Source organism: Neodiprion virginianus, chromosome 6 (genome assembly GCF_021901495.1).
Source record: "Neodiprion virginianus isolate iyNeoVirg1 chromosome 6, iyNeoVirg1.1, whole genome shotgun sequence".
NCBI lineage: Eukaryota > Metazoa > Arthropoda > Insecta > Hymenoptera > Diprionidae > Neodiprion > Neodiprion virginianus.
In genome coordinates, this window is record NC_060882.1 from 10,694,223 (window position 1) to 10,719,868 (window position 25,646).

Here is a 25,646-nt window from a genome sequence, read left to right on the forward strand (position 1 = left end):
CGCTAGGAAAACGTGTTTTGGCTTGAATTTCAACAATTAAAAATAGCGCTACACGAAAAAACAAATTAGCATGGATTGTCGTCATCGACACTCTAATGTTCAAGAAAAACCGGGTTTTGATTGTTTCTACTGAAAAAAGGGTAATTATTGGATCGCTTGGAGATGCGCAATTTCAAGGAGAGAAAAATCGAGGGTATTTATGAAAAATAAAGAAACGATTGTTTCTACTGCAAAAATACTATTGTTTTTATGCAAACACAAGATTCAGATAGTTAAATATTAATTGACATACTTTAAGGCACCACCGAAAACTTGTAAATGGCATCTTTTACTCACGCGACTCGACAAGTTCGCATCGCTGTAGCTCAAGGATTAACCGGCAAAGGACGGCCAGACGACGCCTACAGGATCATACCAGTACTAAGTTTTTTTAAAGACAGAAGCCGTGCTCTGCTCCTTTTCGGTTTGCCGGGAATCCCCAAGTGTAATTTCGCTTGAGACGAAATCGACCCAGTGCGACCGCGAAAGGTTAACGAGCTGGTATAACGATACTTGTCCGGCACTGAGGACGTTTCGCCTAAATCTGAGACGAGTGACAACACTCTGACAGTGGTCACCAGTACAAACCGTACAACGAAGAGGGGGAAACTCGTGACGACGTATTTACATACCTATACGTATATTATTCAGCGATAGCTTGAGAGGCATCGGAATCCGTTACTTGTTTTGGTTAAAGCTGTCACTCAAAGTGAAATGAAAGTTCCGTCATTTTACTCGACATGAAATAACTTTCAATAACTGGCTGCAAGTATTGGAAACGATCGTAGAGGCATAAAAAAGTAGTAAGTGTGTCAACTACGTTTGTCAAATACTTCACAAGCTTCTTTTCCCCGAACACGAGGAAAGTCAGTACTTGACTGAGGTTATTTAATATGAAAAAAAAGAAACAGCGATTATTTCTTCACAGTTTCGAAATGAATCTTTTTTCACTTTGAACGTAATTCCGTGCGAGGTTTAATTTAGTTTGCATCGAAGCGGCAACGCACGGCTCGGTACTCTTGGTGAAACAAGGAGTCAATTAGAGATCGAAATAGCGTACAGGTAGGTGATTAACGCTAATAGGACTATCGATCGGCGTATCATCCCGCGATCCAGATTCCGCAGAGTGAAGAGGATGCAGGACACCGCACGGTGACCCGATTCCCACAGCTCTTCCGCAGCGAGGCGAGGGTGGAACTTGAACCGGGAAACTTGGTCGCCGTGGCCCGAGGTTCAACAAGTTAACGGAGGAGGGTGTTACACACGGAGAGCGTCGACGAGTCGCGGCGAGTGGTTGCGGGTGCGAGTGGAAGGGTGAGGGGAAGGGGTCGCGGGTCATGAATGAACTTTCATTCAAAGTTCCGTCCGCTAGTTGCCGTGCAGGTTGCGGGCATCCGGGCTGCGCAGGCGCAGATTTATTTTAAATCGATCGCGCGCTCGGCCGCGTTCGGCCCTCATCGGTCATTCAAAACTGCTCGATTCTCAACGGTCCGCAAAACCACCGACCCTCCGGACCCACGCAAAGATCCCACGAGCGGTTCGCGCACCAGCGCCAATGTCAACACTTTTTACCCTGCATGCCAGGCCAAAAATCCTTGCATCCCGAAATCTGGCTCCGCTGCCGGGACGCGGACTCCGCCTCGCTCTCCACCTCCGGAGTGCCGGGTCGATCTCGATGTGGATTTCGCATCGTTTCCCCTCTCCGGCCGCAATGAGCTCGATTCGCAGCCTTCGACTTCGGCCCTGGGAAGAAATTGCAGGCCTCAAGTTCGCTAATTTCAAGGCTCAATCGGGGGCGTTCGAGGCAATTCGAGGCGGCTTGGACTCGTCCGTTTCCGAGTCCGCGTTTTCCCTCCCCGAAGGTCGATATAATAACTGTTGGAATGCCGGGGCAGCGATTCGGAGGAAGTAAAATTCGGCAGGGTAGGCAGGCAGCGGAGGAGAGAGAAGAGCGCGCATCAGTCGTCAGAGTCGGCGGGTTCCGTTCGGGTCCGCCGCTCGGCCGCAAATATCGAATCGCGAATCTTCGCAAATTTTCGGTACGGCTCGCGCGAGTCCCGGGCTCAGTGTCGAGTGGGCTGCCTGGACCGCAGGCGCCTCTCCGTCAGCCTCGCGCAGCCTGCGAAAGCCTTGAGGTGATGCGATACCCTTGCTTTTCGAATAACCGTTGATCCCGGTATTTGCAGGGCTACGGTATAAACGTTGAGTCAAATTCCATGCCGCGACGCGATATTGCATCTCCAACGGCGAGTGAGTGACGACGGACGTTTCGCGGTGCACGCGATTACCTGTCGCGTTCACGAGTGTACGATAAAGAGGGAAGTAAGCGAGGTGGAAGAAGACGCAGCCACATGTCGTGCCGAGTAAAGTGATCCGGGATCGGGATATAGTGAGGTTTTTTTCCCCTTAACCTTCTCCGTAGTTCGCTCCAAGTTTTTCCCTTTTGTTTTCTTTAGTCTTCTTTGTTTTTATTTATTTATTTCTTTTTTTTGTACGTTAATAATGAAAACGAAGGACGACCAGTGCACCGGTGAGAAGATGAAGACGGAAGAAGAAGGAGGTCGCGCGGAAAACGGAAGGCTGCCAATATTCGAGGAAACGTGCTACACCGTAGCTCGGAATACGCTTAAGCTTCCGAATTAACCGCCGACGATCAAATATCGACGGAATAACAATACATACGTAGAGAATGAAATTTTGAGTGATTTATTATTATTGTTATCATTATTACCATTATTATCACCATTATCGTTATGGCAATTATTTTCTCGCGGGACAGACACAGCGAGAAAATTGATTTGATCGATCTACGCGTATTATTGTATATATCGTACGACGATGTTTACGTGTGATAAAATTAGCGTTTGCGATAATAAATCATCAAAGTTCACCGATTATTGTCATCGCGGTACGGTAAAAAGCCGGAGATCGAGTAGCAATGTCGTTTGATTTTTGTACGTCTAGAAATCATTGATGTATACGTATTATACGGTATATTATAATGAATATCGGCGATGACTACTTCGCTAATTTTCACGCAATTGACGTTATTGCGAATCTAGACTCGTATAGGATATTACACGACAATTAGGGAATAATGATTATGACAGATTTAGTAGAAACAAATGAGCACGTTGGCACAGCATATGGACTATTCCAAGTGAGTATGTATATATACATATATACCAAGTACTGTAGTAACCATTTGTAATCATCGATTTCACACTCCGTTTCACCTTCTCATTCGAAACCTTATCCTAATCGCTTCGTGATCGTTTCAAAGCACCAGCGTCAAATCAAACTGCAGTTCGAGACCCTTAAGATTCACTTACAACGGTCGCAAAGAAGGGGTGAAAAATGGTTTGTCGGATGATTCGAAGGTACGTCGAACGGCTGTTGCATTATGCGTGATCGTAAATCGAGCCCACCTTTTCTCACGCCGGGCGTATAATTCGACATTTTGCATGATTGGAGGGAGGGGGGGGATTTGCATCAAGGGGGTGCGAAAAGGTTCCGTATACCGATTTGTTACAGGCGCGAGTCGTCGCAGGTGAAAATCAATCGGAGAATTAGTGAAATAGCGAAGAAGAAGAAATGCTTGTGACGTAAGGACTATCGTTTAACTAGCAACGGCGAATAAGAGCGATAAACGGATCGCTCTTATTTCATTCCCTCAACTATCGCACGTATAGCGGTGTGTACATGTATGTATTACATTTCAATACGGCAAGCCGCTATGCCGCAGTTCCTGCGGGGATGAAAACAAAAGGAGATCCGCAGCGTCAAACATTTAAATTAGAAACCTCCGCCACTATGCCGCGAATTACCTTTAAAGTCATATTTTCAGCTCCATTAAACACGCGTGTGCGTACATTAATGCACGCGTACACGCGGCCTCCTAATTTACGAATCCACACGAGTACCAACGCACGTCAACGTGCGTGTATAATTTATACGCTGACACCGTGCGTATCTATACATTTAAGCGTACGTGCAGTCTTGCGCACGAAATCTCACGCGAAGCTCGTCTGTAATAGATTGACTATTGCTGTATATTACACGTACCTAGGCTTGTATAGGTATACACAAAATTTACGCAGCGGGTGAAATTTCTATACGCGTGTTTTAAAATTAACCCTGGCGAGTTTGACACGTGTTGAAAGTCTCCTGCCTTACTTTGCATACTTATATAAAACTTTGCGTAAAATTTCACGCTACATCCTTATCGCAAAATTTCCCCTTTGTCAATTCGCACGGAATTAAAACAAGCTTAAACACGCGTACGATTCACGGTATTGAAATATTTTTAATATCGTGTACATGATTATTGCAGGATCAAAGTTTATTAGGCTGAAGCTGCTCTAGCGCGTGCCTGAATCCGGCTAACAACGAAATGCGATTGAGGGTGAGTTGCTGAGCGAAGTATTTGTATTTATTAAAATCTCAACCTCGATCCGCAGTAAGCGAAACGGTTTCGTTCGTATCGCGAAACTGACGGCAGATTACACCGGCTTCGTAATGCTCGGAGCTCTGTAACTCAACCATTTTTCCGCAACGTCGCCGCTGGCTTTGGGAAACGAATGACGTTATCAGGATCTCTACGGAATGATAACAATTCTCCCGTGATGTCTAATAAAACGGGTGATACGTTTCTAACGAAAAGTTTCGCAGATACCTCACTATGCAGGTCTCGCATTTCTGGACGCGCGGTACACGGAGGCACTGGATTTAGTAATAATGACGACGTAATAGTAAGTTTAATTAAAACGGAATGTAAAAAGTTTTCCTCTCCGTTATAATAATCTGCACGTATGAAAAGAGCAAATAAAAAAAAAAAAATGCAGTCCGTATCTAATTCAGAATTTAATTATCTCCCCTGGTGTGTACGTCGCCTGCGCGTATAGGTATAATGTAAGTACTCGGACATGGATGTACCAGAGAGGAAATAATTACCGAAGCACTCGCGGTTCAGAAAAGAGGACAGACGCGGGCTCCGGCGAAAGAACCGGAAATACGAAAGAACGTTGTACCTGGGGAATATAGCGCGTATACCTTTCGTCAGATTAGCCACTAATCTTGAGAGGTGGAGAGCACTTTTCTCGGCTAAAGTATACCATGTACATTATTACATGCACATAGGTATACCTGTAACTCGAACGCGGGGATAATGATACATAGGTACGTAAATTTCTATGTAGAGTGGATATATATTGACATTGTTCGTATACATCCAGCGAAATAACAAAGGCCGCGTTACGTTTCCACTGAAAGGGAAACACACCCCACAGTGAAAGATGCGGAATCAAGTTTCCATGTACCTACACCCGCATCCACCGGCAAACTTTTGAAGGTGGGAAAAAAGAAGTACCTGGGGGGAAAAAACAAGGAAACGGTTATTGGCACCAGACCAGCAGCCAATTAACAATTACAAATCCGCTTTCGTTAGCCTGGTGCAGGTAGATGGAAAGCATGTATTGGCTACTTTGGCAAACTTCTCTATACCTTGTAACGAGGCAATGGCACGATAGTTGAAAACGAATTTAAAAGCGGTTTTAATTTCCTGACTTTTTCCTCAAAGACGGTGTTAAAATCAAGAGTTGAGCAAAGAAATATTATTAGTCAAGTATCGCGTTAAAGTTCGATTGAAAATAAAGCCAATTTTGCTGCGAAAAATACCGAATACTGAAAATTATTAAAAACGAACCACCGGAGCAAATATTTGTTCCGTGATTTCCTAAAAATATCATCGCAATATTTCCTGTGAATACGTAGAAGTTTTTCACTAGAATCCCTTTGATTTTACCGATTTTTCATTTCCCAACAAGCCAAAGTTCAGCCGAAAGTTTACGACCAGGTCGCAAACCGTGCGTCGTTCCTGAACTTTGATCTGCACATCAGCCGTTGGGGATTCTCTTGTCTTATAAGTATGCAGATACACGGCTGTGGTATAAGGCACATATACGTCTCTTTTCCGTACAGGGGGAAAAAAAATTTTCAACCGAATTTCTTCAGGCTGTAGGTATGTGCGCGCATACCTATATACACATATATGCGTACATATAAATATACGTATATACGTATATATATATATATATATATATATATATATACGAAAAAGCAAGAGAGTAAGTAAATATATACCAAAGTATCATTTGTACCGTTCAAAAATTCATCGTATAAAACATCTGCAGGGCAATACATAGGTTCATATATGCAAGTACGGATAAATATATACAAGGGTTGTACGTATATACCTACGTATACCTGCCTATATAAGATATATTTTTCATCGTTCGAACGCGTAGTAAGGAAATTAATTTCCGCGCCGTCCTTTATCCGATATCTGCAGTCGTTAGGCATTTTGTCGGAGTATTTTCGCAAGTCCTCGGGATGATCTTCGGTGGGGTAAATTCTTCCTGGCTGGTCAACGAGGGCGGAACCTTTAAAGCTCTCGCGAGACATCCGGGCATCGACTTATCGCCGTCTATCGCGCTCCTAAATCAAATAATTTTATTTTTCTCGGCCCCCTCCTCCCCCGCGACACCAAAGAAAAACCATTCGAGGTAAATCCGTAACAAAATATACGAGGCAGCCCAGGTTTCGGCGGACCACCTCTGCAGCCCTTTTCCCCCTTTGGACGACGCAGCCTCCCGCGGACCCATGTGCGTGACTGCTATAGCTGTATCTCTGCCGCCACCGTTGCCCGAGGGTACAGTCACCCAAAAAAATACACTTTTATTATTTTTCCGATATCCCCTGAGCGTCGTGCCCCGCCCCTCCTCTGCCCGTTAACCCAATTTCAGATTAATTAAATGAGATTCTGTACTGTGGCTGAATACACGCACGTATACCTGCTAATATATATTATATATACATATACACATGTATGTATATGTATTTATACGTGGGTGGAACGCGTTCCAAAAACTGAGAAACAAGATGTTCGTTCGGCAGCTCCCGTACAGCGTCTACGTGTTGTATCAATATTACGTAAGTGTAAATGTCGGTATTGTATACATAGATTGTAATGATACGTTAGGCTATGTGAAGAAAAAAAAAAAACGACTACTTTTTTTTCTCAATATTCAAGACGAAAATATTCTTCGAAATGACGAAAAAATGATACGGTCCAAGTTTTGGCTCTTAATATTAATATTCAGAGGCGCCTCGTCTCGATTTTTCATTTCTCACTTGAATAACAAGGGGAAACTTTTTTTTTTGAACTTTGGAATTTTACAACTCGTCAACGCATTAGTGTACCTATAAGACCGGAACGTGTTTTTGTAGGGAATTGAACTCTGTACAAAAAAGGTCTCCTATCAATTTATGGTAAATCTACTCTTTCGAAATTAGTTAAGGTCCTTTGTTGACCTTTGACAACAAATAACTTTTGAAAAAGTAGATTTATCGTAAAATGGTAACAGATCTTTTTTTTTGTAGAGCGTTCGATACCCTATAAAAATACGGTCAGGTGTTGTCGGTACGCTACTGCGTTGACCAGTTATAAAATTCCAAAGTTAAAAAAAAAAAAAATTTCCCACGTTACGTAAATGGGAAATTGAAAATCGCGATCAGGCACCTCTAAATATTAATATTAAGAGCTGAAACATGGACAGTATCTTTTTTTCGTCCTTTTGAACAATATCCACGACTTGAAATTAGAAAAAAAATGGTCGATTTTTTTTATACAGTATATATATTATATATAGATACGTATATGTAAATACGTATAATAACGCATATTCAACAATTTGAAAGGCAAGAAAAACTTTGCCTCGATTTATTGGCTTTATACTTTTCTTTCAACGTTAAGAATAAGACTTATACATATAGTAACACCCTACCCTTGTTATTTCCTTTCACCCCCGCAAAAAACTTGTGTTTTATACCATACATATTATTGGATTTATTTTCCTTTCCTTTTGCCGTTGTACCTATATGTAGAATGCGTGCAGTGTAAGATAAATATACGTTCCATTTAAATTTTACGTCGAAAAATATATTATTCCATTCCGAATGCCACGACTAACTTTTTTTTATTTATACGTGATATCACGGCAAATCGAATATTACGTTATCCTAAGATAAGTTCGACCCCGAAGTAAAATGATTAAGTACATTTTCTTCCTCTCTTTTTTCGTGTATACAAAAATAAAATCGCTGTTTAACCGAGATTGCGTGATTAAATTTTTTGCGGGAATATCGAGTAAAGAAAAATTGGATACATTCAATTTCCGTCTGTAAAATCTACTCAATTCTCTCATGAATATGAAATGCAATGCAACACCTATACTTCGATCTTACGTAAATTTAATTAGATTTTACAATTCCGGGTACAACCAGGGATATAATTTTATCGGTTCAACTTATCAACGCACTGTTTCATTACTAATCGACAAGGGTTGAATCTGCGACTGTAATTTTTCCATCAATTCCCGAGCACTCATTGTAAAGCCGTTGTATATTATTTACCAGAAATAATACGTACGTGACACTCGAATAATTACAGGAGAATAGCGGTCGAGTTTAAGTAACTAGGTCAATTTCACAAAAGTATTGAAAATCTGAAAAATTTAATAACGAGACGAACCAATACCATTTTTCACAGTGAATATCTGTGGAAACGAACGAATTGACATTTTCCAACAGCGTAGCTCAGTTGCCGTAAAATCCCAAATAGGTCCCGAGATCAATATCGATTATCGATCCTCTGATCCGTCGGAGAAGAGATCTTCTCGCAGGGATATTTCAATTTTGGAGGAAAGATGCGGGTAATCGTACACCAAGAAAAGTCCTGCTTCTCCGATGATCATGGCGTAGGAAAAAGGGACGCGGTGAAAGAAAAAAGAAATTGAAACTAGTTTCAGTAATCCGAAACCTCTGGTTGAAATATTTTTTGTTATCGAAGCGAAACCAATTTTTAATTTTCTTTCAAAAACCTCGACGTTCTCGAAAAAAAAGTACCGAGGCGCAGCTTATTTTCTCAACAGTTGCAGCAAATTACTTTCCGATCCTTCCCAGCGGTTTTCTATTTTCTTTTCGCTTCGTTTAAAAACCCTTTCGAAATCGTTCGTAACATCTTCCTCAAATTTCTGACGAACCGATGAAACCTCTCGATCTCAGAACGCAGCAGTTATACGCGTATAACTTGAAGGGTCGTTAATTATACTCCCTGGCGTACTACATTGCCGGTTGAGCGCGGTTGTTTGCGAGGAAAACATAGCCGGAAGACCAGTTCACAGGTGTTCTCGTATGGTCAAAGTATGAAGTTACACCGTAATTAGGAAATGTCCGAGACACTCGACCCCGAGGCCGAGATAGTTTGGTACCATCGACACGAGGCACTAACCTTCGTTAGAAACTCTCCTCCTCGTTTCCGGAAGGCATCGGAAGGTTTCCTGCTGCTGCCCAATTCTCTCAACTGTGTTCGAGACGACACGTATACGGGAGCCTTGATTTCTTGTCGAATTCCGAAGATTGAATAGCGCTGGAACGTTAAAAAGCAACGAAATGCTGAGATAAAAACTCGCTGTTTTACAACTTCGTAATGAATTTGAACAAGGTGCAAGTTTGTAAAGTACAAATACGGTCCGCTTTGTTACGGTTTACCAAATTTCACACAATCCTCAAGCATGGCAAAATAAAAATTTTCCATAAAATTACATCGTTACATTAACGTTTCGAATTTCAAACCTAACATAATACACTGTACGTATGAAAATCGTTACTTTTGGGTTGAAAATCGCAATGCGAAAATGAAAAAAGGTTAATTCTACTTCTCTTCTGCAGATTAACGGCAGAAAAAAACTTGTTTTTCTCCGGACCGAAGGTCACAATTTCGATTTTTTGTTTGTTTCTTAAATCGTTATGCACATTCTCCAGTAATACGTCAAAATTTTCTCATGCACACAAATGTCGCGTCTCCGAAAGTTAAAATTTTTTTCATATTCTCAGTTACATCCAAACGAAAAAGCTTCAAGCGTGAGAAACATATTTTCAAGAAGAGAAGTGGGTCCGATATGCTCTCTACAATATTAAAGTATCCCGACCCCAATAAGGAATGGCTGCGCGTCTTGCGGAAGATGTCAAAAAAATTTCGCGAACAGAGAAATTCACCATACTTGAGTATCTTCGCCGGAAAAGCAGCGATAAAATATGAAATGTGCGAAAGTGTTTCTACAACGACGCATCGAATTTAATGTAGTAATATTTGCTCAAATAAAAATAATATCGATAACATGCAACTGTTATTTGATGATATTCAGGGTTTCGTCGAATGTTTTTATTTTTTCAATGTTTCGTCGCAACAGTATCCAGTCATCCATTTTATGAAAATACTTGCTTCGAGCTCTAAAAACCTTTCAGTAGTATTAAAAATATGCACAGTTGCCAAAGTTTTACACATACGATATTCATTTTGTTCTTGAAATTTTTCCAATCGATTAAAGAGGAATTGGGCGTTTGTTTTAAATTTGTTTTTTGATCAAGTTTCTCCTCTCCTCAAGGTTTTCCGTGACAAAGTCCACTGCCAAACACGAAAGACTTGTCCCTCTGATCAAATGACACGATGCTAAACTAAGTCGAACCACCCAGCACCATCAACTACTCTGCAGGATGAAAGATTTTTTCAGCCTTGTTCCACGTAGTTCCGATTGAAAATTATCCCCTAGCCAAAGTTTTTCGGGCGCGTTCTTCTCTCAGGGTAGCAGATGATAAAGGGAAAAAAAAAGCACGACACTCACGCACGTACACAGAGAGATCCAAGGGGCGAGGGGGTGGAAAAGGGGCATCCAGTGTCTGCCAGCCAACCTATATTCTCATTTTTTTCTACCGCCGCGCCGCTGCCGGCGTTATTTAAGCCTCGGCCCGATTCCACGGTTCCTGGTTCTTTGGATGGCTGGCTTGTTCGTTCGGCCGTTTACCTCAAATTTTTATTATTATCATTGTTATTATTGTTATGTTTTTTTTTTGCTTCGTTTTGTTTTTTCTATCTTTCATTTCTCTTCTACACTGTTTTCCCCTCCTTCGATGCATACGTACACAGGCACGTTTGGTATACGTGTAAAGAGCCTCGCATGGCGAAAGGTATGTATAGAAGTTTTCACGAGCACTGGAGTATCTGCAGTGGAAAAACGAGAAGTTAAAATCGACCGAAAAACCTTTTACTATCCATCTGCCATCGCCTAACCGCGTACATTCAGCAGAGGTGGAACCTGCGGGTTGCGACTCTTTTTGGTCTGAAACTAGTTCCGAATTTCCGAATACCACTGCAGGGTTATTCAATACAGCTGTTATAGACTGTTATTCTTTACTCAGGTTTTATTTGCTTCGGACGATGTTGTTCGCACTACAAAATAAATTATTATTATCAATTACTTTGAAATCTGTGAGACTGCAACCGCAACTATTTATTAGTTGGTTTACAGTATGTAGATTGCGTATTACTTTGCGTTGATCGATTGGATGATTGAAACTAGAACAGGAAACAGAAGCAAGAAACGTTTCCAAGGCGGTGTTTTTGAATGACCGGCGTTGCCAACATTGTCCCAAAGAAATTCACTTGCGACACAATGATACTTTGTTAATTCGGAATAGAGGCACGAAGAAAACACGCATTTTAACGTTTCAATAACACTTCTTATCTTCGTTTCCCTTGAATTTCTCGTCGCGATATCAATCCGGGTTTAAAATTCACGCGAGTCCACGAGGGTTCGTTGATTAAAAGATGCCCGCGTTCCAGGGTGTGAAGTTGGTCTCGTCGAAGATCACTCGATAAGAAAATTATACGCGAGAGTCGAGTGCAGGGACGAGAATTCGCAAAGTTTATGTTCAATCCGACGAGATGTCACAGGTGAAACAATTCTAAATTTTTTCACAGTGCCGAGCTCAAGATGCCAAAAATCAAGTGTTATTTCGAAACTGAACTCAAAGCATGAAACGGAACCGGAACCGTACACGGAACGAAGGAAAAAACACTTACCGAATAAAACGAAACAAAATAAAGTTAAGAAAAAAAAGAAATAAATAATAAAAAGAACGAATAGACGAATCGAAACGCTAACGATACTCGGACGAGATCCCATAAGACGATTTTGCGTCCCGCGATTGGATCTTTCATGGCCGGGTCGACTGATTGGTTGTTCGGGGAACGACCGAGTCGGTTTCAGCTTCCGCACATCCGGCCCCATTTTCGGCCCCGACTTCGTCCCTTGACTCCAACCCGGACCTTCGCGCCAGGGGATTTCGGTAATTTACCTTCCCAGAGTGCGCAGCTAGAGGCAAACACTTTGCGAAATTAACGATGAACTCTGATAGGGAAACGCGCGGAGAATCAGTGATTCGAAGCGCGTTTCGCATCGCGCTAAATGCTCAAAGCATTCGGTCTCATCTGAACGACATATTTCGTTGAAACGGTATTTGCATGTAAATTATTCATATAATTATAGGAAAGAAATATAAGCTGTTTGTGCAATCCTTCTACGGACTGACTAGACAACGTTTTTACTTTGAGAAATTACTAATGATGTCAGGAATAATAACAAAAGAGAAAAGTAAATTTCCTGCCAAAACTGCCAACGGAATTGATTTGTTAACCAGGTTCTGTCGGATTATCACGGCAGTTCGACCGAGTCGTTTTCTTTCGGAACGCAAACTTGCCATCATCTCGATTTTGTTCTCCGTGCAGATATGAATGCGTACCAATATCTTGCGAAGTCGGAATCGAAATAATCAATCGCTCGTACATTTGTAACGTAAACCTAGATAATACATCCTCCTCGAACGCGGGAATAGCCGAGAAACTGCAGCACAACGCGACAGATATCCGATATTCCAAGTAGGAAGTTCGCGTTGAACTGTGTGCATCTTGTACCTCGTATGGATTATTCCTACATGAAAACGGGATGTAGTAGATGACAAAAGGAGAGAATAAAATCATAAATCGTAGCAGACGTTTGTAGATCACTGCAGCTGTACTCGAACGTTCGACAGGCGGTTACAAGAATCGGGCACGCTGCAATTCGGATGGAAAATTTAATATTAGCAACGTTTTCAAATCGATGCAGTTACGTGGGCAGTTATAACAATGTGTATACACGATACATCGGAAGTCTTGGCCAAACGGCCAGTTGTCCTCGGGGGACAAAAATTTCCCAACATTCAGACTTTTAGACGTAGATGTGGGTACCTAAGGTGTACATACGTCACCTACCGCTCGCAGAACGCTCGCCGCATCGTCGGCGAAAGTCGAGAGTCGCGGAAAGGACTCTTGAGATGAAATTTATTATTTCATCTGCCCGCTGTGCGGCAATGATATACCGCCGCTGCCGCAGTGAGAAGGTAGTCGCGAAGTCGAGTCGATTGGGGGGAGGGGCAAAAGTAAAATGACCAAGTTTTTATAAATATCAAACGAATGGTACTTTCATGATTGTATTTTAAACTTTCACACCTTCTGTTTTTAAACTTCAAATCTAGGTTTGCCCCGACAAAAATTATTTCTCAGTGCGTGGTACTAACAGCCTTGAGCCAAAAAAATTCTACCAAATCGCTCCGATCTGATTTTTCAGTCAAAAATTCATATAACAGGCAAAAGTACTGTTTAAGTAACTTTTGTGAGATTAATAAAAATCGCTCGTATACAGTAAATTATTGCGATTTCGTAATCCCTAAACAGCCAGTGAAACTTCAAGGTTTTTATTGATGTCATGTATGTATTTAAAAGTAATGTAAACTCAACAATGAACAATTTTAGACAATCAATTTTGAAGGTTCGGTTTCATGAAGCAGTATATTACAAGCAATTTTTTTTATACTCAATTAATTCATTATTATTTTATATTGTTGAGATAGTTTTAAAAAGGCCATAGGAGAAAAGCAGAGTAAAAATGCTTCTCGCGAATATCTCAATAATATTTTATAGTAGAATATTGCATAAGTAGGTACTAATAAAATACTAACATTCTGAAAGTATCAGACTTCAATCTCAATTTTATATGGAACAAGGAAAACAAAATAATAATAATAATAATAATAATGATAAAAATAATAATAATTTTAAAAAATACAAAATAACTTTTCCTAGGGATTGACTGTACCAATTTATTTGAAAATTTAATATGTTATTGAAAAAGTCAAGAGTTTCTATAGATACAATGGACAAATTTTGAGCGTATTAAATTTGTGATACAAAATTATATTCAATGAAATTTTTATTCCTTAGGTAGTGTGAAACTTTTTGAGCATAAAGATCAATGACCTAGAAATCTGTCCATTGTGTCTATAAAATCTCTTGACCCTCTCAATAAGAGATTAAATTTTCAATAAAATCGGTTATACCAATGATGTGAAACAAAATTCTTTAATTTTATTTTTTGCAATTTTTCTTCCTCAAAAACCTATTACAAAAACTCAACAACATGATAAATTTTGAATCAAATCAATTATGTCAATACTGAGAGAAAAATTGTTTCATTTTGTGTTTATAATTTTTATACTTCAAAAACACCTAGGTTAAGGTCCGATACTTTTAGGGTCGTAGTATTTTAATAGTACGCATACAGGAATTGATTCTGTGACTGTTAATTTTCCTCCCTAACCAGTTACGTTGGTAATGAATTACAATTGAAGAATTTCAGCCCATAGCGTGCCGCCCAGAAAGTGATAGGAAAAATTATCTGTCGCAGAATTAATTTCCGTAATGGCCGTTACTTTATTGGTGTTCAATGTTGTTAGGTGCTGTTAGAATAGTAAAATAATATTTGTCGCAATATTGCTGATTTGTCTGAAAGTCGAAGAAAAGTAATTACACACATACGGAACTTTTTTGGGGGAGGGGGCGCGCCTGCGTGCAATAGGAGCGAGGAGAGGTTTGGCGAATTCAGGGAAAGTATATATATTACATACGTTATATACATATGGTAAGGTGTAAGTTGTATAAAGGGATGAAAATTTCTCACCAAACTGGGAAGCAGGAGACGCGTTTCACGCTGTTTCACCTTTCCGTCGCTAACTTAGGGCCATTTCAATTTCAAAGGACTTGCTGGTTAATATCTGTGTCGTTTTGTCTCTTTTTCCAACTAATTACATATCCATATTCAACGACGTTTATACGTATACAGTGAGTTTCTTCATCTACGCAACGATGCGCGCACTTTTTCGAGCAACCGGAGTTAAAGCTTTTACGATTAGGTTGAGTCACGGCCATCCCAAAACTTGTAAAAACAAATGATATTCTACGTAATCGAAACAGTGGCAGGATACGATGTTCAACCTGAACATAAGCTGTAACTCCGGTTGTGTGAATGAGACGTACGAATCGTTCCACAGATAAAGAAACTCACTGTACGTGGCTGGCAATGTGGGTCGTATGTTTCTAGGGTTCGTGTAACATTCGTGTAACGATACAGATGCATCAGGATATACTTTTTACGGGGGCATTATGTGTATGTATGATGTGCCCACTGGTTACGGACGTAGGAAAAGATCCTCTCTTTTATTTTCTTTCAGAAGACGAAGGAAGAGAAAGGAAAAAATTGTACTACTTTTTTCGAGCCTGTGGTAGACCCATGTCACAACTCTTCGATACAAAAAGAAAAAGAACAAGATGATGAAGAAGCAGAAGAAGAAGAAGAAGAAGAAGAAGAAGAATAGAAAGCGAAACAAAGTGATATAAAAACAAAAAAAAAAAGAAAATAATGAATTACAATTTCCCATTTCTACCGTGGACGGTTTGATAAATGATTGTTATTGCAGAGACGGGATGAAAAAAAGTATTTCAAATCTAGAAGTATTCGCGGAATTCGACACGTTGTACGTACTATCCGCGATCATAATTGAGAATAACCCGCGGAAAATTGGAATCGTATTAATAAAATTGGGTTAGGAAGTATCGATTGGCTTCATTCTATAAATAAAGACGAGATTTCCGGATGAAGTTACTCGGGACCGTGTTATAAATCATGTATGTATACGGAATTTCCGTGCACTGTCAACCCCAGTTAAAATAAATCTTTCTCTCTAATTAGCACATATATTCACATCGGATGAGCCGGTACGCACGTAAACTCTCCATTCAAATCAATTTATTCAAGAGTTGTACGCCTGGCGAATTAACCCGCGTTTAAAAACAATAACCGTCTGAAATAAAATACGCAACAAATGCGTAAGACCTGTTTCTAATTTTACTGATCAATTGCAGTTTCGTTGGTCAACAAGTTAACTACGTTGAGCATGATTTCATTTCAATTTTACATCAGGCAGAACCGCGGAATATCTAAAACACTGCAAAATTAGTTATTCTTGCCAAAGTTGCTACGGTGGCAATTTCTACATCACGAACAACGCCAACGATTTCATTTTTCACATTCAGCTTCGTGTCGTGACCAATACTCATTTCATTTGTCGTTAGATGATGTCTCGTTCCAAATTTACTGCTTCGAATGCCGGCGTAAAAACAAGTCTAGTCAAATTTAGAACAACGCTTATAACCAAGAAGAAACTATTGGGATGGAAATTTTTTTGTAGATGTATAAAAAAAAAAAAAAAAAAAAAACAACCTCCTGACATTATCAAGTTTTCGGGTGAGAAATTGTTGAACTTTTCTATCGACTTCTAGGCCACAAGTATGGTAAAAATAAACTTGTAATAAATTCTAGTGCAGGTTGAAAAATTATGCGCCTCAAGGCTGCAGAGGGGATCAATCTTTTATCGTAGCGACGTTTTTGCGCTTGGAAATCACCTGCTTGCAATAATTAATAAGGAAGAACTGCGGTATAATCGCGTAGAAATACTTTCCCAGCCGTAAATTCTACCTGTTTCTACAACAGAGTCATGTTCTCGGCTCTTGGTTCTTCACTCTCCACTCTCATCTCGGTATATTCACCCTGGAATGTACTTACGGTACGTCAATTTCCCGCGGGACCCAGGCTGGCTTTTACCGGGCTAATAAATAAGGCGACGTGAAATATTGCGGTGAAACACATTAGCGGGACCGGAAGTACCCGAAATTCGAACTGCATCACAGGTGCAGGGCCGAGGGCCGTGGCCGACCGGAGATTTTTAAATTTGCGGTATGGCCGGATACTCGAAGCCTGCATCTTGCACACTTCGGTGTTAAACTCTTGCTAAAACCTCTGCATCCACTGCGAGGAAGCACGTGCGACACACCGTATCCCACCATCCCATAAAGACGCCCGTAAAACATTTTCCCATCACGAATCTTGTACGATACATGCACGCGGCTTTTAAGCTAACTCCGTGATAAACTGCAGCTGCTATCTAACATGACGTAAAAATTTGACGCCCCTGAACTTTGAACAAAGTTACGTAGCTGGTATTATTCCACATTTCCACAGCTGCGTCGGAGAGTTTCCCTGATTGAATATCTTGGGGGGCTGTAATTGTACCTGGGCGATACTGTAATTGAATCAGTCAGTTATCTTCAACTCTGTGTATTTCCCATCACTTTAAACACCTCGTTTAACTTACACTAACGCTAAATTTTCACCCCACGAAAAGCTCGTATTCGCGTTTTAATTTGGCCTGCAGTAGCAGATACGCGCCGAGCTTACCGTTCACGTTTATTGAATTCTTGCAGTGATAAAGATCCGGCTTTTCGGCGCAATAATTAACACGGAACTGCACGAACCGCGATATTTCGTCTACGTATAATCCAGTTCGAGGGACGAATGTCACGCGGAAATACGCACGGTTACAATAGAACCGATCCACCTGTTTTTACCTGATCCTAAAAGGCGTGCGGAAACTTTTCCCTGCTCGTCGGCGAAAGGAAATACTTGTTACAAATTACGAGTGCAGAAAAACGAGAACGGGATGTTACGTTGCAGTTTCAGCACCCAAGAAACTTATTTCACTGCTGAAAATTGCTCTGTACATGACAATGAAATTATTAAACGCTGTATTAGTTTTATACTCCGAGAATGTAATCATGCAGTTGTGAAATAAAATATGTTCACATTACGGCTTGAAATAATCGTGACACATTAATTGTTCGGATTGAAACGAGAGTTATTGTATACGAATATTACGAACCTCCGATATTTCTTACGCTTTTGCGATCACGAATTAATGCCTGTAATATATTCCGCGAGTTAATGATTTCTGTTTTACTACATGGAAAGCAAATTTTCTAGAAAGCAAAGTATCGCTTCTGCTCTATCTTGATGAATTTTATCACGTGCCAAACGACGTCGATGTGATGAATTCAACACGGCGTCACGAAGCAGGTACACGTTTATCGCATTACCGAAATTACGCATAGATCGAGTGCGCGAACTCTGGTGTTTTTTCTGCAAATAACCGTGATTCAAAATCTGCGCGTACCGGCTCGATTCAGATTTAAAATCAGCTTGCTGCGATATCAGGAATAGATTCGTTTCTATAACGACCGTGTACAAGTATTGGACATACGTGTTTTACACGCATTTTCACAAACACTATATTATTCTGACCGATACAGCTGCAGATCTGTGTGCGGCTGAAACCATTATCGAATATCAACCGCTGATCCGAACGATAAAATTTATATTTTATACATATGAAAATTCTCTCTAGTTTTGCGTAATTGCGTATCTCGTAATTTCGCGTATCGGAGCCGGGCTAAAATTCCGCCAAAAATCGAGTTTAACGTTTACAACGAGTACAGTGACGCCGTTTCAGTTCACACTGCACGTTCAACGAATTAACAAGCCAAAATTATACGTTTACCAAAGAAACGCGATCGGTTTTCATGCAAGAACTCGAGACTGATCGAGTTATTGTCAAACGAACGATGTGTGTGTAGGAAAAGAGGAGCGAAGATAAAACAGAGGAAACCGGTAACAGTACTCCCAAAAGCCGGGTATAAAATGTTACAGAGGTACGGAAAAAGCCAAGTTTCCAGTTTCAACGACCCGTGGAGTTTTTCATTTTTCAATTTCCCCCAAAAGCACCCGAGAGAACCTGGGGCGATACGTTTTGCCCGCCATGCTCCACCCTAAACAAAAATGACACGAAGTACAAGGGGTACTCCGCGTAACTTATTGCGCGCTAACTTCCCGCTCTCCCATGCTTTAAGGTGCTCCTACACGTCCTTGCGTAAGGCCGAGCAATCGCCTTCGTCTAACTTCGCGGTTCGTAAGTAATTAGTATCATTCACAGGGCACAAAGTTATGAAAAGACAAGAACTAATTTCGGATTATGTAAACGCCAGAGTTTCAGGATTTCAAAGATTTCGCTACGATTTAAGGACGCGAAACGATCTTTAAGGATTTCATTCGATTAACCGTTATTTCGTCAAATTCTTCTACATCTTTTCGTTGAAAAAGGAAACTCCGCCATGATTGTGAGAGATTTCGTACGTTTCAAAGCTTTTAAAAGAAAGTTTCATGTATTTCATACTCTCGCGGAGAGATATTTCAGAAATCATATACAATAAACAAATATAATTCAGCTCTGTTTTCGAAGCCTTCAACCGGAGAGGAGTTGAAAGTACATAGTTTAAACGCGCTTTCAAACATCCAACGTATATTTTAAGTGCGAATTTTGAAATATTCCTCCGACGGTTGTGGATCAGATTTCAACCGTGGTTAACCCGAGTTCGCGGAGAGTAGCTACTGCGCAAACTGTAACACGTCCGAAGCGGCGAAGTGGCCCTGGTTTCGGCCTCGTGAGCCTCCCCCTCGTGCCTTCGCTGACGAGTACGTGTTTCGTATATTTGCATTTAGTTGTGTACATCGGCCGTTTCCACTTCCAAGATCGCGAAAGCGGCGGAGAGAGAGAGAGAGAGAGGGAGAGAGAGAGAGAGAGAGGGCGCGACTCTCGTCAAGTTGGTTGTTCGTAGGGGAGCTTCGGGAGAGGGGTGGAAGGATCGAGACTTAAAAGCGATTCTCTCGGTTAATTGTTCGTTAAACAATGAAGGAGGCCGCGAACGGTGAATGAGAAATGGGGCGATGCCAGTTTTCGTATACATTATAATTATTTCAACGCCGTGTTTCGAACCGCCCTTCGGTTCTTACCCGAATAAATCATTGGAGGATTGTCCTCATCGGACATCGTCAGGTGAAAATTTCGAGTAAGCCGCATCGCGCCGCTAGCGCTGCTTTGCCGAACAATGTACAATCAGTGTATGCAGGATATGATTAGAAGCTGGTTTCGGTTTTTGGAACGCGGGTCGTGTTTTGCCGAATTCACAAATTGACTGGAATGAGTTGATTTGATTTTTGGTTTTTTTTTTTTTTGTTTTTTTTTTCCACTGTCATTATATCAACGAACTCGTAGCCTGTTCACTGATCAAATTGTTCGATGTACGCATACTGATAGCGTACATTCTGTTCGTTTAAAGTTATTTGGAAATCAGTTTAGTACGGCTCACAAAGCGGTGTTTGATACAGCGATTTCAGGTTTGTTTCAATGAATTAAAATGAGTTTATACCTCCAAAGTCACAGAGACATGTTTAAAAGTAACTGTAGTATTCACTTCTATCGCCTCAATCAAGCTAATTTGTAACTTCTGTACAGCTCGCTATTCGAAGCGAAAATTTCCAGCGATATTTGTAAATTGAAGAAATTTTTGATAGTTCAAAATTTCCAAGGCTATATAATTACCTTTATACGTGTATTATATCGAACGAAACCTACGATATTTATGATTCGAATGAATTTTCCCTTCATGATAAAAACGAACCTTGTAAAAAAATATTTTGAAACCATGAAGCCATTTTCTGTAATTTTGTTTTGATTTACCGTCCTTTGCATATGACAGAAGCTGAGAGACAGTAGGATAAAATACTAAGTTTAATTTTCTAAATTCAACGCTCAAAATAGTGCCAGAATTCATGGATCAAAACAGAAGAACAGAATATTACGTGAAATTTGAATATTTGAATCTTTTCAAAAGTAAGGCTCATCAAAGTTCGTGTTCAAAGAAAGAAGATTAGGCGATAATTATTTGGGGGGGGGGGGATTTGAAGACTGGACGCTGCATCGATTTAACGACTAAACAATTTCGGCTGAGCACCGCGGCAGGTTTTTGACATGAAAGTAAAGGAAGAAGCGAATGAATGCTGTTGGAAAATTCATGAGAACCCGAGTCAAAGATGCAAGTAAACCCGCTAAGCCGCGTACATCGGAGACGAATCTAGAGGGTTGTATTAAGGGAGGGCTAGGTGGTGTAAAGACAAAGTTTGAACGAGGGAACTCTTCCGCAAGTTTTCACCCAAAATTATCTAAATATGAAATGATGCCCCCGGTGTGCTTGGGTACAAGGGTCTAAGCTACATGCTTTCTTCTATGTATTATAAGGTACCTACCGAGTGGAAATATGTATCAGCAGGGTGTTAAAACGGGGACGCGAAGCTTTTACTGCAGCCTGAAGCGTGCGGGATGAGTGCGATAAGATGGTCAAGCGAAAGTTACCGCTTGGAGTATGTTTTTTTCTTTTTTTTTTTTTTTTCTTTCTTTCACGAACGATAAAAATTGGTAGACGTATATCCGATGGTAAATATGCATGTGTTGCATGTATTATTCAGCGCGGTAAGCATTTTTCCAATCAACCGTTCGACGTACCTCGAAGCCAAACAAAGCCAATTATCGCCATCGCGCACCTACACCCTTAAATGAGAATCCCTTGAATTATACTGTAATAATTTATATGTACGTAGAATTGTGGCTCGATCAATATTGCTCAGCTCGGAGAAGAGTCGTGGACGAAAATTAAACGACGAAGGATTTTGACGCTGGCTTATATACGTAGGCATTTCAGAATATTATACCCTACAACTTACTCGCGTATTTCATTATTTACAGGGTTATTCGATTTTATAACTCTGTCATAGTCGACGACAAGTTTACTAGTCACAGTTCTTGAAATTGATCTGAACCGAATTCCCGTGGGTGTTATAAATAAATTACGAGAATGCAAAACGGTCCTCCTTAATCCGATCGATTTTTCACTTTTAGCGACTGCAGGTCACGCAGGTCGTAAAGTATATCAGTTCGTTTTTTTTTCATTCCAATACACTTCACACGATGAACTGTGTTTCTGTAACGTGTAGTTTTGTATACACTATATATATATATATATATATATATGTATACTGGAGTATTTCATACAAATTTGTTCGGGTGCGAAAAAGCAACTTTTACCTACCGTCGTGTATTTTTATTTTATATGTGGACTGGAATTCAATGCGAAATGTGCAGGGATACCAAATCCTTTCATATAATAACATTGACACTGCAGCTTAGCCAGTTATTCACAGAAGAATAACATGAATTTCGTATTGTAGTTGCAGATACACGCGTACAACATTTTGTTCGAATATTCTGAACTTGGTAAACGGAATATTCTTGCTTTAATGCAAGTGTTGGGATTTTAACTTAGTTGCGTGAATTTAACTATCAAATTCTTTGCCGATTTCCCATAAAAATGGTGAAGATGCAGAATATTCTTCACTGATTGTGAACCGGAACTTTATTCTTAATCGGTTGAAATACCAGTGATATTTGTTATACTAAAAATTCCGGGGAACGATACGTTTTATACGCGAATGAGTGGAACGAAAAAGAGTATGAGACTCAATTTCCATCCTCTGCAATTGATATGTATATGGAACATTGCAATTAGTTAGGCTGCATATAACGGTGTGTCGGTGTGCTGAATTTGATTCACCAATCCCCTCGTTTAATTGGACCATTTTCAACCGGTGATCTGACAATATTCGTATACAATATTCGAGTGGACGTACATTGGTCATTAAACGCGGGGTGAATTGTTAGAAATACGAAATTGATTCGCCCTCGGAAGACAGTCGTCTGTGAACCCCCCAACGCAAACCTCCGATAATTTCTATTCCGAGACACTAATTCTGGTATTTCAATTAATTTTAGACTCGAGAGTTAAAAGCATTTTACTTGATTTGTAATTCTAGCTTCTACTCACTGGCGGGTAAATTCGAGTTTTAAGTTTGAATCTAATTCTTTTTCCGTATTCCCTGTCGATGTCGAATAGAATTAAAGAAGTTCGATAATCGGATCTACGGTAGTAATGAATTCCAAGGTCCAGTGTTTGCGACTTTGCTGTCAGCTTCCTGCACGATTTCGTATTCATCAATTTCACGCTCAGACAGAGTAAAAAATATTCAGTGCAAGCTAAAGTAAATTTTCTCACTTCAAAAATAATCCACAATTTCTCGGATATATCTATACGTACCTTAGTAGAACCAATTGGGAAATTCTTGAAATGTAACGAACGTACAAGTAAATATAAAGAATGGATTTATATTTATCCACCGTTTCAAGGTAGACACTGTACGTACACTCGGTGGCAATGATTCTGAGACCTCTAGTTCTTTGTCGAATCGGCTGTTGGCAACGTAGAATAAGCATGCAGCGCCACCGCCGGCCGGTCACGAAATAAGCTCAATCTTTGAAAACATAACGTTATCCATGCCCGTCGAATTTTATACTTTTTTTAATATTACGTTTACAACGAATCTAACCAAAAAACACAAAATTCAACGGTCATGGATCATGTTATTTTTACAAAGATTGAGACTGTTTCACGGACGGCCGGCGGTCACGCTGCGGTTTGAATCTGCATTGCCGACGTAACCGACCGGTCGATAAAATTAGCCGTCTTCGTGATCGCTGCGGTCACGTGTACCGAATTCAATCGAGGGAGCGATCTTTTTTTCTTATATCTATATATCGTAAATGTGTATTTAATCTTGAGAAACGATACGTAACGAACCGCCCGAGGCCGACATAAGAATTAATTTGATATTCGTGTGCATCAGAGATGTAAGGAATGATCACGTGGGTGATGGTCGGGCTGCTTCTGGCTGCGGAAACGACCTGCGGCAGAAACGTCCAATCCGGGAATGGAAATGAAGACTCGAAACAAAAGAGCAGCGGTGTGAAGGCGACTACCGCTGATGACGAGGAGATATATCGTACGTGGAGAGTATATATATATATATATATGCACATACATACAATTTTATAACATACACGAATAGAATATAGTACGTATATAACAGAGGGGTACATATTTATTGTTCGCGGGCTCGTGGATTTGTGTACACGTGACGAGAACTGGTCCGCGTAAACTCGCTGGTTAAATATCATCACGGAGCCGGCAATGATCCGTCGCGCTACAAATTCGCGACGTTATTATAGCAAGCGGCGTACATGCGATCGTCGTGAATCGAAGATAATTGATTAATTACACTTGGCTCCGCGCACGGTCTCTGTACAGCTACGTTTACAACGAGCGATGGAAGTTGCGCGAATGTTTAGGACGCCTAAAGCTCGATCCCGCGAAATCAGGTGGACAGCGAAAAAAAAAAAAATAGAGAATGAAGGATGGAGGCTTGAAGAAAAAGAGAGAGAAGAACGGTAAGAGGCAAATAAAAAAGAAAGAAAGGAGAAAAAAAAGAAACGGTAATGAGAAAACAGAAAAAGAGCAGAAAGTTCGCAATATTCTGCGGGGGCTGGCCGAAACAAAAGAGTACCTCCGGGGTATTTGGTACATTTCGAAACAACTTAATTTACCGGTATTAACTTTCTTTCGCTTCGTTTATACCCCCGGTTTTGCTGCGCCCGCGGAGAAGAGCGCTGTTATTCGGTCCGTTGCAGGTTTTTTTGTATTTTTCATTTTTTTCTTTCTCTTTTTAAAAAAAAATTTCCTAAAATATTTATACGTATATATTATATATATATAAGGGTGGTCCTTGTTTAGGGGGTTGACGAATTTTTACAGCCCCATCACTGAAATCAATTTCAAATCATTTAAAAAGAGTCGCCAAATTTTTTCAGATTCTTACAACAAGTCTGAGATAGCCCGCATTGTGATCGAAGTTTCTAATGGAAATGACACGAGAAAAACTTTTTTTCGCATTATATATTTTATCATGAAAGTAATAATGTTCCAAAAAATCTGTAACTGCGAGGTTTTAGTCGGCATTAGTGATGCTATATGAAAAAAAAATACACATCATCGTACGTGGCAATGTAGACGAGTTGCACTTCCTCTAAATAAAAAAAAAAGTCAGGTTTCGCGGTTCTGCAATTCGTCTAGATTGCCACGTACGATGATGTGCATTTTTTCCCAGATAGTGGCACTAATTCTCACCAAAACCTCGCGGTTGCAGATTATTTGGAACATTATTAATCTTGCAATAAAATATATATTGAGAAAAAAAGTTTTACCCATGTTAATTTCCATAAGAAACTTCGATCACAATGCGGACTATCTTAGATTCGATGTAAAAATCTGAAAAAATTAGGCGATTGTTTTCGAATTATTTGAAGTTGGTTTGGGGGATGGTCTGGCAAACATTCGTCAATACCCTGAATAAGGACCACCTTAATATACATATATATATATATATATATATATGTACGATGCACGTCAAGTAAAATTTCGCGGATTTTTTTCTCGCCTTTTCCTGCTACACACACACACGCGCGCACGCACGCACTTTGTATATTATTCTGAGAAATGTTTTTTACCAAGCTCCAAGTGTCACGCGGTTTCGTATGACAAGGGGTTGATGGCGGTTCCATCACCGAGTTTTTCATACAGACTTATTGGTTTCACATCCTTACAG

General features: G+C 40.3%; 1 protein-coding gene across 3 annotated transcripts in view; it reads left to right on the forward strand.

Moving 5' to 3' along the window:
* The first annotated feature begins 2,070 nt into the window (after nucleotides 1-2,070).
* Nucleotides 2,071-25,646, forward strand: part of LOC124307175 (ly6/PLAUR domain-containing protein 6B-like) — a 30,474-nt gene continuing 6,898 nt past the window's right edge. Inside the window, exons 1-3 of one of the 3 annotated variants that reach the window (XM_046768616.1) lie at nucleotides 2,075-2,433; nucleotides 2,554-3,199; nucleotides 23,832-23,987. In XM_046768616.1, the coding sequence (XP_046624572.1) occupies nucleotides 23,843-23,987 (145 nt within the window). In that variant the 5' untranslated portion in view covers nucleotides 2,075-2,433; nucleotides 2,554-3,199; nucleotides 23,832-23,842. Of the gene's footprint in view, nucleotides 3,204-23,831; nucleotides 23,988-25,646 lie in introns of all 3 variants that reach the window. The other 2 variants (XM_046768615.1, XM_046768614.1) reach the window with 2 other exon arrangements.